Source organism: Micropterus dolomieu, linkage group LG10, assembly GCF_021292245.1.
Source record: "Micropterus dolomieu isolate WLL.071019.BEF.003 ecotype Adirondacks linkage group LG10, ASM2129224v1, whole genome shotgun sequence".
Classification (NCBI taxonomy): Eukaryota; Metazoa; Chordata; class Actinopteri; order Centrarchiformes; family Centrarchidae; genus Micropterus; species Micropterus dolomieu.
The window spans coordinates 23,285,617-23,298,562 of record NC_060159.1 but is presented as its reverse complement, the minus strand read 5'-3'; the positions used below and the strand labels follow the sequence as shown (position 1 = coordinate 23,298,562).

The window sequence follows — 12,946 nt, the reverse complement described above, 5'->3', positions numbered from 1 at the left end:
CGTGTTGTGTGTGTGTGTGTGTGTGTGTGTGTGTGTGTTCTGTCTGTCTTGTACATCTTTGTGAGGTCCAATTTGGGTTTAAGACCTGAAGGGTTACCATTTTTTTTGTTGGAGCATTAAGATTTGACTTTAGGGTTATGGTAATAACTAGATTAAAGTCAGGGTCAGGGTTGGGGTTAAGCGTATAATTGTTAATAAAGGTTAAAGGAGACCTATTATGCTTTTCCATATTTTATGACTTATCTTAAATGTTACAATGTTGGATGTTCATGTTAAACATGGCCAAAGCTGCAAATAATGAGATAAAAGTATTTTAAAGAAACCCCTGTGAGCCAAAACATCAGATTTCCTCCTGTTCTGAACGTCCTGTTTTCAACAGCTTTTTCTACCAACAAACACGGATCTACATGGAGCCGGTATCCCATATATGGTAATTTGCTCCGCACAGCTACGCTCAGTCTGCCTGTACCTTGGCCAATCAGAAGACAGTAGGCTTTGAGAGGTGGGGGGGTTAAAGAGACAGGAGCATCTCCAGCTTGTTTCAGACAGAGGCTGTAATGAAGCCCTACATGAAGGGCCAGTATAAGATAGAAAATGATTTCTTTGAACTTTGAATCATGCAAAGCTGCCATACAGGATAAGATATAGAACTGGAAATGCAGTATAATAGGTCTCTTTTAAGATTATATCAGCGAGGGTCCTCGCGTGTCCAGTGTATAAACATGTGTTCTTGTCTGTCTATGTGAGGACTGTCCGTCCCCATCTTGAGGGAGGATTTACAAACAATATTGAAAAGTGAAGATTTTTTTGGAAGTTTAATTAAACATCTACGTCATTGTAATGGTTAAAGTTATCATAATGTCATTGAGTGTCTTCACAATTAGAGTTACAATTAAATGGGTATGTTTTGTTCAATCCTTACTTCTTCAGGAGAAGGGTGGTGATGGTGCCATGGATAAGACTATGCCTTTGATATGAGAGACCCAGGTTCAACTCCCCACTGCGACCCATCCACCATTGTGTCCCTGTGCAAGACACTTAACCCCTCGTTGCTCCAGAGGCATGCAACCTCTGACACATGTAGCAATTCTAAGTTGCTTTGGATAAAAGCGTCAGGTAAATGTCTATTAGAGTACAAATAAATACTTTGATTTTTTAAAAAAGGGCTCTGTGTTTTTTAGTAAAACGTTACTCAAACAGGAATACATTCGTTGGAAGTATTTTCAGCTGCAGCTAGGGAACATATTCTCTCAATGGGGGTCCCCACAAGTACAGTGTACAAACTTGTGTGTGTATGTCTGAGGCTGGAGGAGGGGTCAGAATAGTTTAATTAATCGTATCCCTGATGATTGATCTGGGCTAAAAGAGAAACCCCATTGCTGACATTTAGTCATTACCTCTGATTCACCCCTCATTAAAAAAATCACCCACACATGCTCACACACAGAGCCTCTCTTCTGTCAATCATCCTTATTGGACATGGTTGAATTCTGCATTTCCATTTAAATAAAAAAAGCCCTTGATAACTGTGCTTTAGATGGTTCATTGTTTTATCTCGATAAAAGCTTCCACCAACCAGTCCGGATAGGCTTAACCTGAGAGTGTAGTATTTAGTCCAGATACAGTGACAGGAGCAATTTAACAGAGCTTCAGTGGAGTATTTCAGTTGGGAAATAATTTGTACATTTTGACTTGCATATTCCTACAGAAGCTTGTGAACAGTAAGCCATTAATTATGTCTGTCTAAGTTACTCCAAGCGATCATTTGCTTGCATTTCTCTGGAGATTTGCCTACTAAATCATAAGCTAAAGGAGAGCACTGAAGCAAGAAGCAGTAGCATCCTGACACCAACCAAGGGCTTTTTACTGGTGTTAAGTCGATATTTGATGCCACCATTTCTACCCATGTAGTGTGCTGGTACAGTAATTAAGCCTCTTGAGACAAGGGAACATTTGATTTGGTGCATTTTGTGAGTTTAAAAATGTAATTCTGCTGGTTACTAAATGCAAGAGGAATAATGGCACATGAGTATTGTCATGATTGAGCCAAAGATTAAAACATCTGCTGTGAGCTTGTTAAGGTTAAATTAAAATCTATTATCTCTCAACAATGAACTCACCGCAGGAGTTGAAGGATTAAGAGATATGTTCAATAGACTCGGGCTGTTATTAAGAGATTATTGCCTTAGCAACAATACAACACCTCAGCTATGAACTGTATGAAAGACTAAAAGAGATCAGGATCAAATTGTTTTTACGTTCTGATATCTGTCTTGAATATCAAATCAAATCAGAGAATCAAGTCAAGGGAAGTTGGTTTCAAGCTCTCTGCTCTGTTGCTCTGTTTTTGTTTCTTTATCTGGGTTACAGTTAATTGCTCTGCTAACTGATGAAATTGTTAACTCCAGGCACACTAACCACTGCTGACCTTGATCATATTATCAGTAACACTGAGAAGGGGGGACCCCTTCTTGTCTTCTGTGCAATCAGCGATAATTTCGCCGAAACTTCAGAGCACAGCATAACAACAAAACAGACCTACTTAACCAATTCCCCTAGAGCACATGTCAACTTTATTTTTAACGGTGGAGCTAATCATGTGAGTCTACTCCAAAGACCTTACAGATCTCAGAAAGCAGAATTTCAAACAGATCTATTTAGGAAATGAACACAGCATGGTGCAGGGAAATGATATCCTGCTAAATTGGTCCAAAAAAGATACTAAAACAGTCAAAGATTTGGGACAAATTACTTGGAAACTTCATGGAATACCAACATGCAGGTGGCACAGAAGGCTGAGTTAATTAATAATAATTAACAATGATCATAAAGTTGACATACTGCAAGTACTTCTTTAATAAAGATTTTACACAATAAAAATGTTTCTGTAATGCATATAACCAACAGAAAAAGGCGATAAACAACTGGTTGAAACTAAAATGTTTATAGCTTAATAAAGCCATTAAAGCATACTCAAAGTGTAAGTGGTTAATGTCGGTAATAGACAAGTTTGATGAACATCCACTCTTTGTAATTTAATCTGTGACGTATCAACACCAGAATTTCTCTCATCTACCCATTTTATTTAATACACCCATTTTATCACTTATTACAGAGGACTCATTTTGTAGGCTGTCTATAAAATCTGCATCAGAATATGACCAGTTATCACAGGGTGTTCTGGTTTCACCATCCCTGTCCTGTATAGTCTTTATAGTGTAGTTACAGCAAAAGCCTTAAGACTCCAAAGATGGTGATGTGTTTGAATCCACTGTTTGGGGTTCACACTCACCTTGACGGTGCTATCAGCGGCGGTGAGTGACGCCTGAAGCTTGTGGGACTTCTCCCGGTTTTCCCGAGCTTCATCTGTTACCCTGGCCAACTCGGCCCTCAGTTTTCCAAGTGTTTTCTGGAGTGCCGCCTCTTGAGTCTGAAATTCCCGGCGCAGATCGGCCTCGGTGCGTTTCCATGCCAACAGGTTGTCGGCAGTCAGCTGCTGAGTTCTCTTCATGGCTTCCAGCTCACGTTCATAAAAGGCCTGAGCCTGGGGACAGACAGACTGGCGTGTCTATCACTGTGAAAAAACAACTTCATCCAAACAGGTAAATGAAAGTATAAAACATAAAGCAACAAGCCTCCAGCATGGACACGTTGCTTTATTTTACTTCTTTGCTGACGTTTATTCTTCCCTCTTTTTTTCTTTCTAAAAGTGGGGACTGCAATTGGAAAACATTTTCACACACAAGACAAGCTTTCTCATCAAAATGCAATCTCATGCTAAAATAGTCAACGCAAGTGAAAGTTGAAGCCAAAATTATTTGGCTGAAAGTGTTCACTGTCAGTGAGGATGTTTTTATTGAAATTAATAGCTTCTAAATGCAGTACTTAAATTGTGCCTTTCTGCTTTTGCATCACAGCCTTCACTTTCAGCAAGGTCAGCATAATAGCGCCAACAAATCAGGTCATTATTGTTCTTTTTTAACCATTACTCATTCAAGAAGGTTTAGCAGAGTCTCTTCTACTTTTAGCAACATCTTGGAGTGTTTTTTTGTTGTTATGTTAAAACTATTCAGGTTCAAGTAATTCCAGATGAGATCTGTACAGTGCCATGACAGCATTACTATACCCTTTCAATCTTTGGACAATTTGTTGAGCTACAAAATGATTACATGGAATGTTCAAATTCAGAAAAAACAGGAGCATAATGTGAAGCTTGAGGTTAGCAGCCCAAGTTTCTCTCCTCTCAATATAATATAAATGTAATTTGCATAAATAGATGCATATTTGCTGAAGTTTATCATCTGATACTGTGCAGGACTGACTCCACCATCATGCATTTATTTAGTTTATACATATATGTACTTTCTTTGTAAAATATACCTGTTTAGACTACAAGGTTGCAAGCAGCAAATGTCCTCTATAGTGGCAACAGTGCGGTACCTTGCTGAGTTTGGCCTCGTACTCCTCCACCAGTCTCTTCTTGTCCTGTTTGAGCTCCTCCACCCGCTCCGTCAGAGAATCCACCTGCACAAGAAGGACAGCTCTCAGAAAAAAGAAGGCTACCGTAGTGATTTGGAACAGAGATAAAACTACTTATACATGTGTTTAGCTTTAGCCCACACTGCTCTGGTATAACGGCAGGGACCTTACATATAGAACAAGTTTGAGCTGCTGTGCTCTAGAGTTGATGTAGCAGGTTAATTCACTGATTTCTACACAAACAGTTAATAACATACTGCTCACTGCTGTCCCACTTTCTTCTGGTCTTCCCTGTAGTGATTTAGTTTGTTGCTTTGGCTTTCAGGAGCTGCTCTACTTTTGCAGTAGTTAGTGTGTTACCTCGGCTTTATGGAGCTGTCCCAGTTTCTCCTGGTCTTTACTGTAGTTTGCGTTCTGACTCTGGTGGCTGCGCAGGAGCTCTTGGATCTCCTGTCTGTGCTGGGCCTTCAGCTCCTCCAGCGCAGCCCTCTTCTCCTGCTCAAACTGGGTCTGGGCCTGGCTGAACGTACGCAGCTTCTCCTCAAAGGACCGTCGCATCTCCTCCACCTCCCTCGACATGGACACCACACGCTGCGTGTGCTGCCAAGGAAGACAGAAATTAAAGACTGAGCTAACAGGAGGATTAATATTTGGGTTTGTAGGCTTCTCGCACCATGGTAAACTTTTTAAACAGCTTTAAGCCAGCTTGGTATGTACTGGCTTGCGGGAATTTGACCTTCTGGATGCTAACCAGACAGCTCTAAATTAGCACTGAAAACCAGCAAACACACTAAATAGAAACCCACCATCTGAACAGTAAGAAAAACATCATATAGCATTTCTATAGCATTTTGTTATCATGAGTATCAACTAGGTACATATTGGTTCTGAGATTCAACACCAATGACTTAAGGGGTGGTCTCTAAATTTGCTCCTGAAGTAGGTGTGGTAAATAATAAACATCTTTCAGGGCCAGATTACATAAACAGATATGCACCTTTCATTTAATTTGGCTGCACAGTCTGAAATTAGCATTTCATTTACTAACGCAACACATAATTACACATTCAATGAATTGCACTAACTACGGCACTGGGTGCAATTTGTACCTGAACACAAGCTCAAAAGGTTCACTCCAATGATGATTTTTGTGTAACACAGAGCCCTCAACCAGCTCTGGAATGAAATAATTTGAGGATTACACAGTAGATATAAGCTATTTTTATTTATATATTAAATTACAGACACACAAGCTGAAGTCAGAGGGAGCTAAGAGCTACTGTCCTCAGAGATGCTGATACCAGAGCAGGAGGAAGGTGTGATCGACAGCTACTGCTATTCACGGTTTACATCAAGGTCAGTGACATAAATCAGTAGCATTCATCCAGGTACTAAACTCGTATGACAACACTAGTACAAACACACCTTTGCATGAGCCTTAGTGTGATTCCATGTTCTTTCTTTGAGTTTCACTCAATAACCCATCCATCCTGTAGTTTTTCCATCCCTTCCCTTATACCTCAACACAAAGCTGCTCCACCGTTTGTATATAAATCTATTTCACTAGCAAGGACCACAATCAACAGATACGATTAAATGATTTATTGATACGCACGACGAACCCCCATATAACCCTATGTAGAGGAAGGAGATGAGGAGACTGGACAGAGAAAGGGGTGGGCGGGAGGGGTGCGGAATGCGAGAGCAAAGAAGAGGAAGTGCGTTGTGTGGGTATTTATGGAAAGCTGGGAGTGATGTCATTAATGTGTGGTCCTGCTCCTGAAACTCTGCTGGTAGCCCCACATAATGCAAACATCATCCATCTATCTATTCATGGAAGTGCAAGGGCACCAACGGTGTATTGTTTTTGCTAGGATTATAATTATTATTATTCTCCCTCGGAAATTTATTTTTCATGGTCTTAGGATAATCGAACATTCATGAAAATTTGCACATGCAATGTTCTGTAGTGACTGGGGTCGGGCGAAGCCAGCAATAGCGCCCTTAAACAAACAATATGTTTTGGAAAAAGTTTACGTTCTTTGATCTTCATGAATTTTGGTGGGATCAAAATTACAGCTTCATCTTCAATATTTTAAACAGGTGTTTGAGGCCTTTAGGATGCTCAGAACAATAAAACTTTGCAGTCACACTCGAACTGGTAATGTTTCGATTTGATGTCATTTTTGGGATTGGGGGTCGCAAGTTGGCTCTACCTCACGAGACTTGCCATGCACGTCAAAAGTGGTTTTTTTTATTGTCTGATATGGTTTGGGTTGTGGAAAATTGGCTCAATAGGAAGTCGGCCATTTTGAATTATTTACAAAATTTCAACCTGTTTACACACTCCGTACTTAACGAACTCCTCTGAGAGCTTTAACCCGATCAACTTAAAATGTGGGCAGCGCAATCTTAGGAGCCTTGCAATGTTAAATTGTGAAGCTTTTTTTGATTGATCAAACGGCATGTTCATGGCGTGGCATTGAATTGATGTTTCGCCATAAAAAAGGAAGTAGCATGTAAATGGACTAGACATGGTCAGATCTGTTCCATAATTAGTAAACCTCTTAGAGACTTACATGTTAATATCCAGTCATAACGCCACTTACTGGCATCTGGAAAGGACATGTTTCAAGCTTTATATTTATAACAAAATTGATATGCTTCACATATAAATGAGGCATGAGAAATGAAGTTTGCAGGTTGACCACATACATCTCAAAGTTCTTGTCAAATGTTGTTGCCTTGGTGAGTAATTATTCGCCATGAAACAGGAAGCTGTTTTTTGACAGCCATACCTTAAACCTAACCAGAAATCAGCCACTTTGAATTGAAAATTCAACGTCAACCAATCATTGTGAGATATTTTCGACACGTCACATGTGTGATTTGTTCATTGTTAACGCCAGAGTTGTATCAGTTGGCGTGCAATGCAAAGGCCCCAGCTGTCTCTGCACAAGAGGTACGCAGGGGGCGAGGGCTCACTCAACGCTGCTTGCAGCATTAATTTAAGTTTATTTTTAGTCAAATTAGTAGTGTTGCTATAGTTAACAGTTAATAATACAGATTTAGAATGGTGGTTAAACTGTAGATTAGATCACTTTGAGGTGTCCTACTATAAAACTTTAATGGAGACATACGAATAGGAAGTATTTTCCATGGGCATGCTATAAAAAAAAAAATCATATAACAAAGAACTGGTAGAGAAACTAGTTTACACTTAGTCATGTATTTAAGAAGAATTTGTGGTGGACTATAATTCAGTTGTTCAAACCTTCTTGGAAGGTGTTTGACTCACATTCTAGCCAGATGTTCAAAAGGTGTAATATGTGTAGCATATGTAATGTTTACTCCACCCAACTATGTTAATAAGTGATCTGTGGAAATAGCCACTCACAGGGTCACCCCACTATGGAGTCTTAAGTTACTCTGAAATTATTTGTCGTTTCTTCTGTTTCATTAAAACGACTGTTGTGGCGTTTATCGGATGCCTGATCAGTGCAATCACTGAATGATCTGTGTGGGTATAACCCACATTGTTTTTATTCATGGATAGTTGTTAGCTAGCTACAGCAGCTTAAATTATACTGTTATAACTCTAAACTGCATGTTATTCTTCTTATGACTTTTTTTGGCAATTTGCAAAGAACTATTGTGATCTGGCCAACGGAGACACATATTTGGCTAAATGCAAATAAAAGTGTATCAAATCACATCTGGATTTCATCCTATAAAAAACACTTGAAATATCAAGTGAAAATGGAGACTAAAGGAGCCCTGATCACTCCTACTACACAGCAAGTCAGATGTCCAAACAAACACGCAGTGGTGATGCTGACGGACAAGAGAGTCTCCAGACTCACAACTGGAGGCAGAAACAGACATTAGTACTGATTACCTGCAGCTGTGACTGCAGCGTCATGCTGGGCACAGCTGCCTCCCACCACACACACCACATCATTCCTCTGTCTACCTGAGCCTCAGTGCAAAGCTGCATGTCCTCGACCCTCTGACGGTAGCTCTCAAACTCGGCCAGCGCCTGCCTCTTCATCCTCTCGTGGAGCTCCATGGACTCCTCCAGAGACTGGATCCGCCTCTTCAGGTCCATCTCATCGCTGATCTTACTCTTGTACTGGAGCAAGCATGAAGGGCTCAGTTAGGCACATCCTCAGAATTTGTTGATTTAATAATATAAAGTATTATATATATATATATATATATTATAATAAAATGTTTCATTTGCATCATTTGGACAATATACACAACAAATACAATAGTGTTCAATGTTGCAATGTGAAAAAATCCTTAGAACTTGACCAAACTTCATTAACATCTATACACATTTTTATTTATTCTGATAAGAAATAAGCTACAGAAAATATAGAAGAAGAAGAAAGTATAAAAGTCTCCTTGGCCACAGTGATTAAACATCATGGATTTCAGCTTTAATTAAAATTGCATTTATTAATAGACTCACTGACTTCAGATTTGGCATTGATTTAGCTCATTATGATACTGAAATTAAAGTGGAAATTAAAACATTAAATTGGCACATTCAATTCAGTTCAATTCATTATATTTTATTCAAAGCACAACGTTAAACCTTCCCCTCCGGGCAGACTGTGTAGCATGTAAATGTCTGTCTGTGTGGCTGTTCAAGGTTAGTCACATTTCTGTCGGGGAAGCAAGTAATTCTCATAAGCAGTGATGACATATATACCTAAATATTTAATGTGTAATTGATGAAATATTGATGAGCTCATTTTAAATGTGATCTCATCTCTTTGACTCTGATGTCAATCAGCTGTCATTTGATAGTGTAGTAGTTAACAGCAGTTATATGAGTAACATATACAGTGAGACTGTCTCATCTTGACCGACTGACCTGAAAAACGACTCTGGTTGAATGCAGAGTCCATTTCTTAAGAGTCACTTCAGCTGTTTAAATTCTGTCTTAAATCAATAGTCAAAAAACAAATCAAAGCCTGCTCGTCGTACAGATGCCAAAGAGTGCAAAGCATCGATCCACTTATTCATCTATTTAATCAGATAAGGTTATTTATCACCACTGAGCTGTTAATTATTCCAAAGGTAATACTTTGCATTTACTTATTCCTCCCAAGAAGCAGCAATTGATTCAATTACTTATTTTAATTAATGGTTTATTTACATCCACAAAACTGCTTTCTCGCTTCACTTAAAATATCTAAAAGTCAGCTCTCTTCGATCGAAATGTTCAGGTCACCAGACATCGATGGTCTTACATTTAAACGGTATATCCACATAGAGAAAGAGAACTGTTGTGACATTTCTCGTCAAACTCGGGCAGATGATATAACTTGAAGAACATTAACTTTTAAAAGTAAGACGTCAGTGTCTTACTGATAAAAGTGTATAAACCTGTAGTATCTTCTCTCTGGTCTCAGACAGAATCTGCTGCACCTCCTCTTCATGGGCTTCCTTCAGAGTGGCAATGGCCGCCTCGTGTTCATCGTTTTTTGTGTTCAGTGCATAGATAACCTGCAACAGAGAGAAAAGAAAGCCATTAGCTGTTAGACGTGTCCATAATCAGGAGTTATTACAGTATCAAAACTGGCGGGAGACCAACTCCAGCTCTCATAGCTAGAGTTCAGCCAACATGGCCCACGCTAGGACTGCTGTGTTGGATGTATTTTGTTTCACAATTAAAGTGGACACTACAAATGAATCTGCAGAACATTATTGCATGATGGCAAAGTATGGAAACGTGAAGATGATACTGATGGGGCTTTTTTAGAATGGAGCTGCCAACAATCAATACCTTTAAAATTATTTTTAGTAGGACAGAAAAGCTTCACTGAAAACCAACTATAATGAATTCTATTTATGTGAAATAGCTTTATAGTACTTAAGATGGGGTTAGGACTTGAGAATAGACTTGCAATATAATACACCAAAAACACTTCTCAGCTATTTAATAAATGGCTACATTTGTGCAAAGACAATTTCACTCATTGATGTCATTTTTAACAAGAGGCCTACCCAATATTTAGAGGAAAATCATAATAATCCTTTTTACACTTTCACATCAGTATTCGGCAATAGGCGGCCCACGGGCAAAAGCTGGCCCGATTACTTTGATAGCAGCAAAAATAAAACATTTTAGCGGCTGGTGCTGAAACAGATCTTAGTCATGACAGCAAAAGTTACTCACATAATCACTTCCTCTTAAGTGACTGTGCCTACAAAATAAAAGTGCGAGAACGTCTTTGAAGCAGTAGTTAAATGTTGTGTTTAACTGAGAACTTCTACTTTCAAAAGTTCTGAGGGAAATTCAAAAGAATCTCTGGCTTGCTTGACACACCTCTGAAAAACCCGTCAGAAAACGTGAGATTGGACTCCCCTGAATGAGAAACGCAGGAATTTCCCCTGCCTGGAGATACTAGGGAAATGAAAATAAGCATCCATAGGTTGATATGGACCAATTGCTGGAACGCACACACTCCTGCACATGCTTAATTGTGAACATGTAAAACGATCTCTTCATAATCAAGTTGTTGAAAAATGAGAAAAATAATACTAGCAGCAAGTAGGGATTGAACAAACAACCCTTCCAACTGGAGTCCTGCGCACTACTGACTGAGCTAAACGGGCGTTCAATAAAAAATGGATTATAAATGATAAATTGCCAATGTTCTGGCCCGCCATCTATTGAATTGAAAAAAAAACTGGCCCGATGCCAGACTTATTTGCCGACCCCTGCTTTACATTAATCATGCATTATAATTTTTTCTTCAAATCAGCTTACAGATCAAATGAAATGAAGACATGAAGCATGCAGAGAAATGTAAATTACTGCTGTATTATAATGTTTATAATTCTAATACATTGCAAATGAGCAAAGATGGGCAATAAATAAGCTGTTGTGTATAGCTGGTATACAGCTGCATTCAGTATATACTGTAGAAAAGCATCCACAGCATGCCTCGATGTTTTCAGTATCAGCTCAGAAGCATCATTGATGCCCCACAGTTATAAATTAAAAAATGGTTGATGCCCTGTATTGCTGGGGATAAAAATAACACAAGCAAACTGTTGTGCATGAGATTGACCTTTAAATCCATCCCAAAAATACATGCAGCCATCCAGAGAGCCATAATCTGACAGCACAGTGATCCCTGCTCACAGGCAGTGAAAGAGAGAGTGGGGGAGGGGGGCAACACAGAAATGGGTTTTACATTTCCACATGAAAAACCAAGAGACACTCCTCCCCGTGCTTCTCTCCCTGCAGTGAGAAACAAAGTGTTGCCTCTTTGAAAAACCAAGTCAATAATTCAGCACATTGAACTGAGCGGCGGTAAGACTTTGTTGACTTTGGACCAAAGTCCGTCAACAGAGTTAGAAAAGGGAGAGCAGAAAGAAAAAGGAGGGCAAAAGCTTTCTTTGAAACAATGGCATCTACTTGTTATGCCTTGCCATGCCTTGCTGAGAGATGAAAGGATTTAGTTTGACAAGTGATGGTGTTTTTTTTTAAATTTCTATTTGTTTATTCCCCCTACACACTCATTCTGATTTTGCTGACAGCCACAGAGCTTTCCTTAATAAGAGAAACTTATTCAACTTAAGATTATAATCAAGAGCGGGATTCAGTCATGGGAGTTATTCACTTATTTGATTGTATTGACCTCTTAATGTGAATATGATCATCACCATATGTTGAAGAAATATTGTGAGCCAGGTTCAGGTGTGAAGATGTTTCGGAGACTGATGAAGACTTAACATAGCACGGTTTGTTGAGCCGGGTCGAGGAGACACAGTGCCAGCATACAACATGTGAACACGTCAAATGCCAACACCAAATCTGAAGTCTCACCCGCAGACTCCTGTCAGTCAGGAAGTCTGTGATCCACTGACATGTGGAGGCTGGCACAGTGAGCTGGGTGAGTTTGGTGCTGAGGATGTCCGGGATGATTGTGTTGAACGCCGAGCTGAAGTCCACGAACAGGATCCTAGCATATGTCCGTGGAGAGTCGAGGTGTTGCAGGATGTAATGCAGACCCAAGTTGACATCATCCACTGACCTGTTAGCCCTGCAGGCAAACTGCAGGGGGAACAACAAGGGGCCTGTAATGTCCTTCAGGTGGGCCAACACCAGTCTTTCAAAGTACTTCATGACTACAGATGTCAGGGCGACAGGCCTGTAGTCATTTAGTCCAGAGATGGAGGATTTTTGGGGGACCGGGATGACTGTGGAGCGTTTGAAGCAGGAGGGAACTTCACACAGCTCCAGTGATTTGTTGAAGATCTGTGTGAAGATGGGGGCCAGCTGGTATGCACAGATTTTCAGGCAGGATGGAGACACACCGTCTGGGCCAGTAGCCTTCCTGATCTTCTGCCTTTGGAAGAGGTGGCTCACGTCTCTTCACAGATCTTGAGTGCAGGTGAGGGGTCGGGGGGGGGGGGGGCAGTGTGTCAGAGGGGGAAGGGG

At 40.0% G+C, this 12,946-nt stretch overlaps 1 protein-coding gene across 5 annotated transcripts in view; it reads right to left on the bottom strand.

Moving 5' to 3' along the window:
- The window catches only part of fam184ab (family with sequence similarity 184 member Ab), a 144,826-nt gene that overhangs the window by 82,429 nt on the left and 49,451 nt on the right, over positions 1-12,946 (bottom strand). For 3 of the 5 annotated variants that reach the window (XM_046061143.1, XM_046061144.1, XM_046061147.1), the window contains exons 2-6: positions 9,862-9,999; positions 8,453-8,611; positions 4,840-5,079; positions 4,441-4,524; positions 3,293-3,544 (exon numbers count right to left, since the gene is read on the bottom strand). In XM_046061143.1, coding sequence (XP_045917099.1) covers positions 3,293-3,544; positions 4,441-4,524; positions 4,840-5,079; positions 8,453-8,611; positions 9,862-9,999 — 873 coding nt within the window. The remainder of the gene's footprint in view (positions 1-3,292; positions 3,545-4,440; positions 4,525-4,839; positions 5,080-8,452; positions 8,612-9,861; positions 10,000-12,946) is intronic. The other 2 variants (XM_046061145.1, XM_046061146.1) reach the window with 1 other exon arrangement.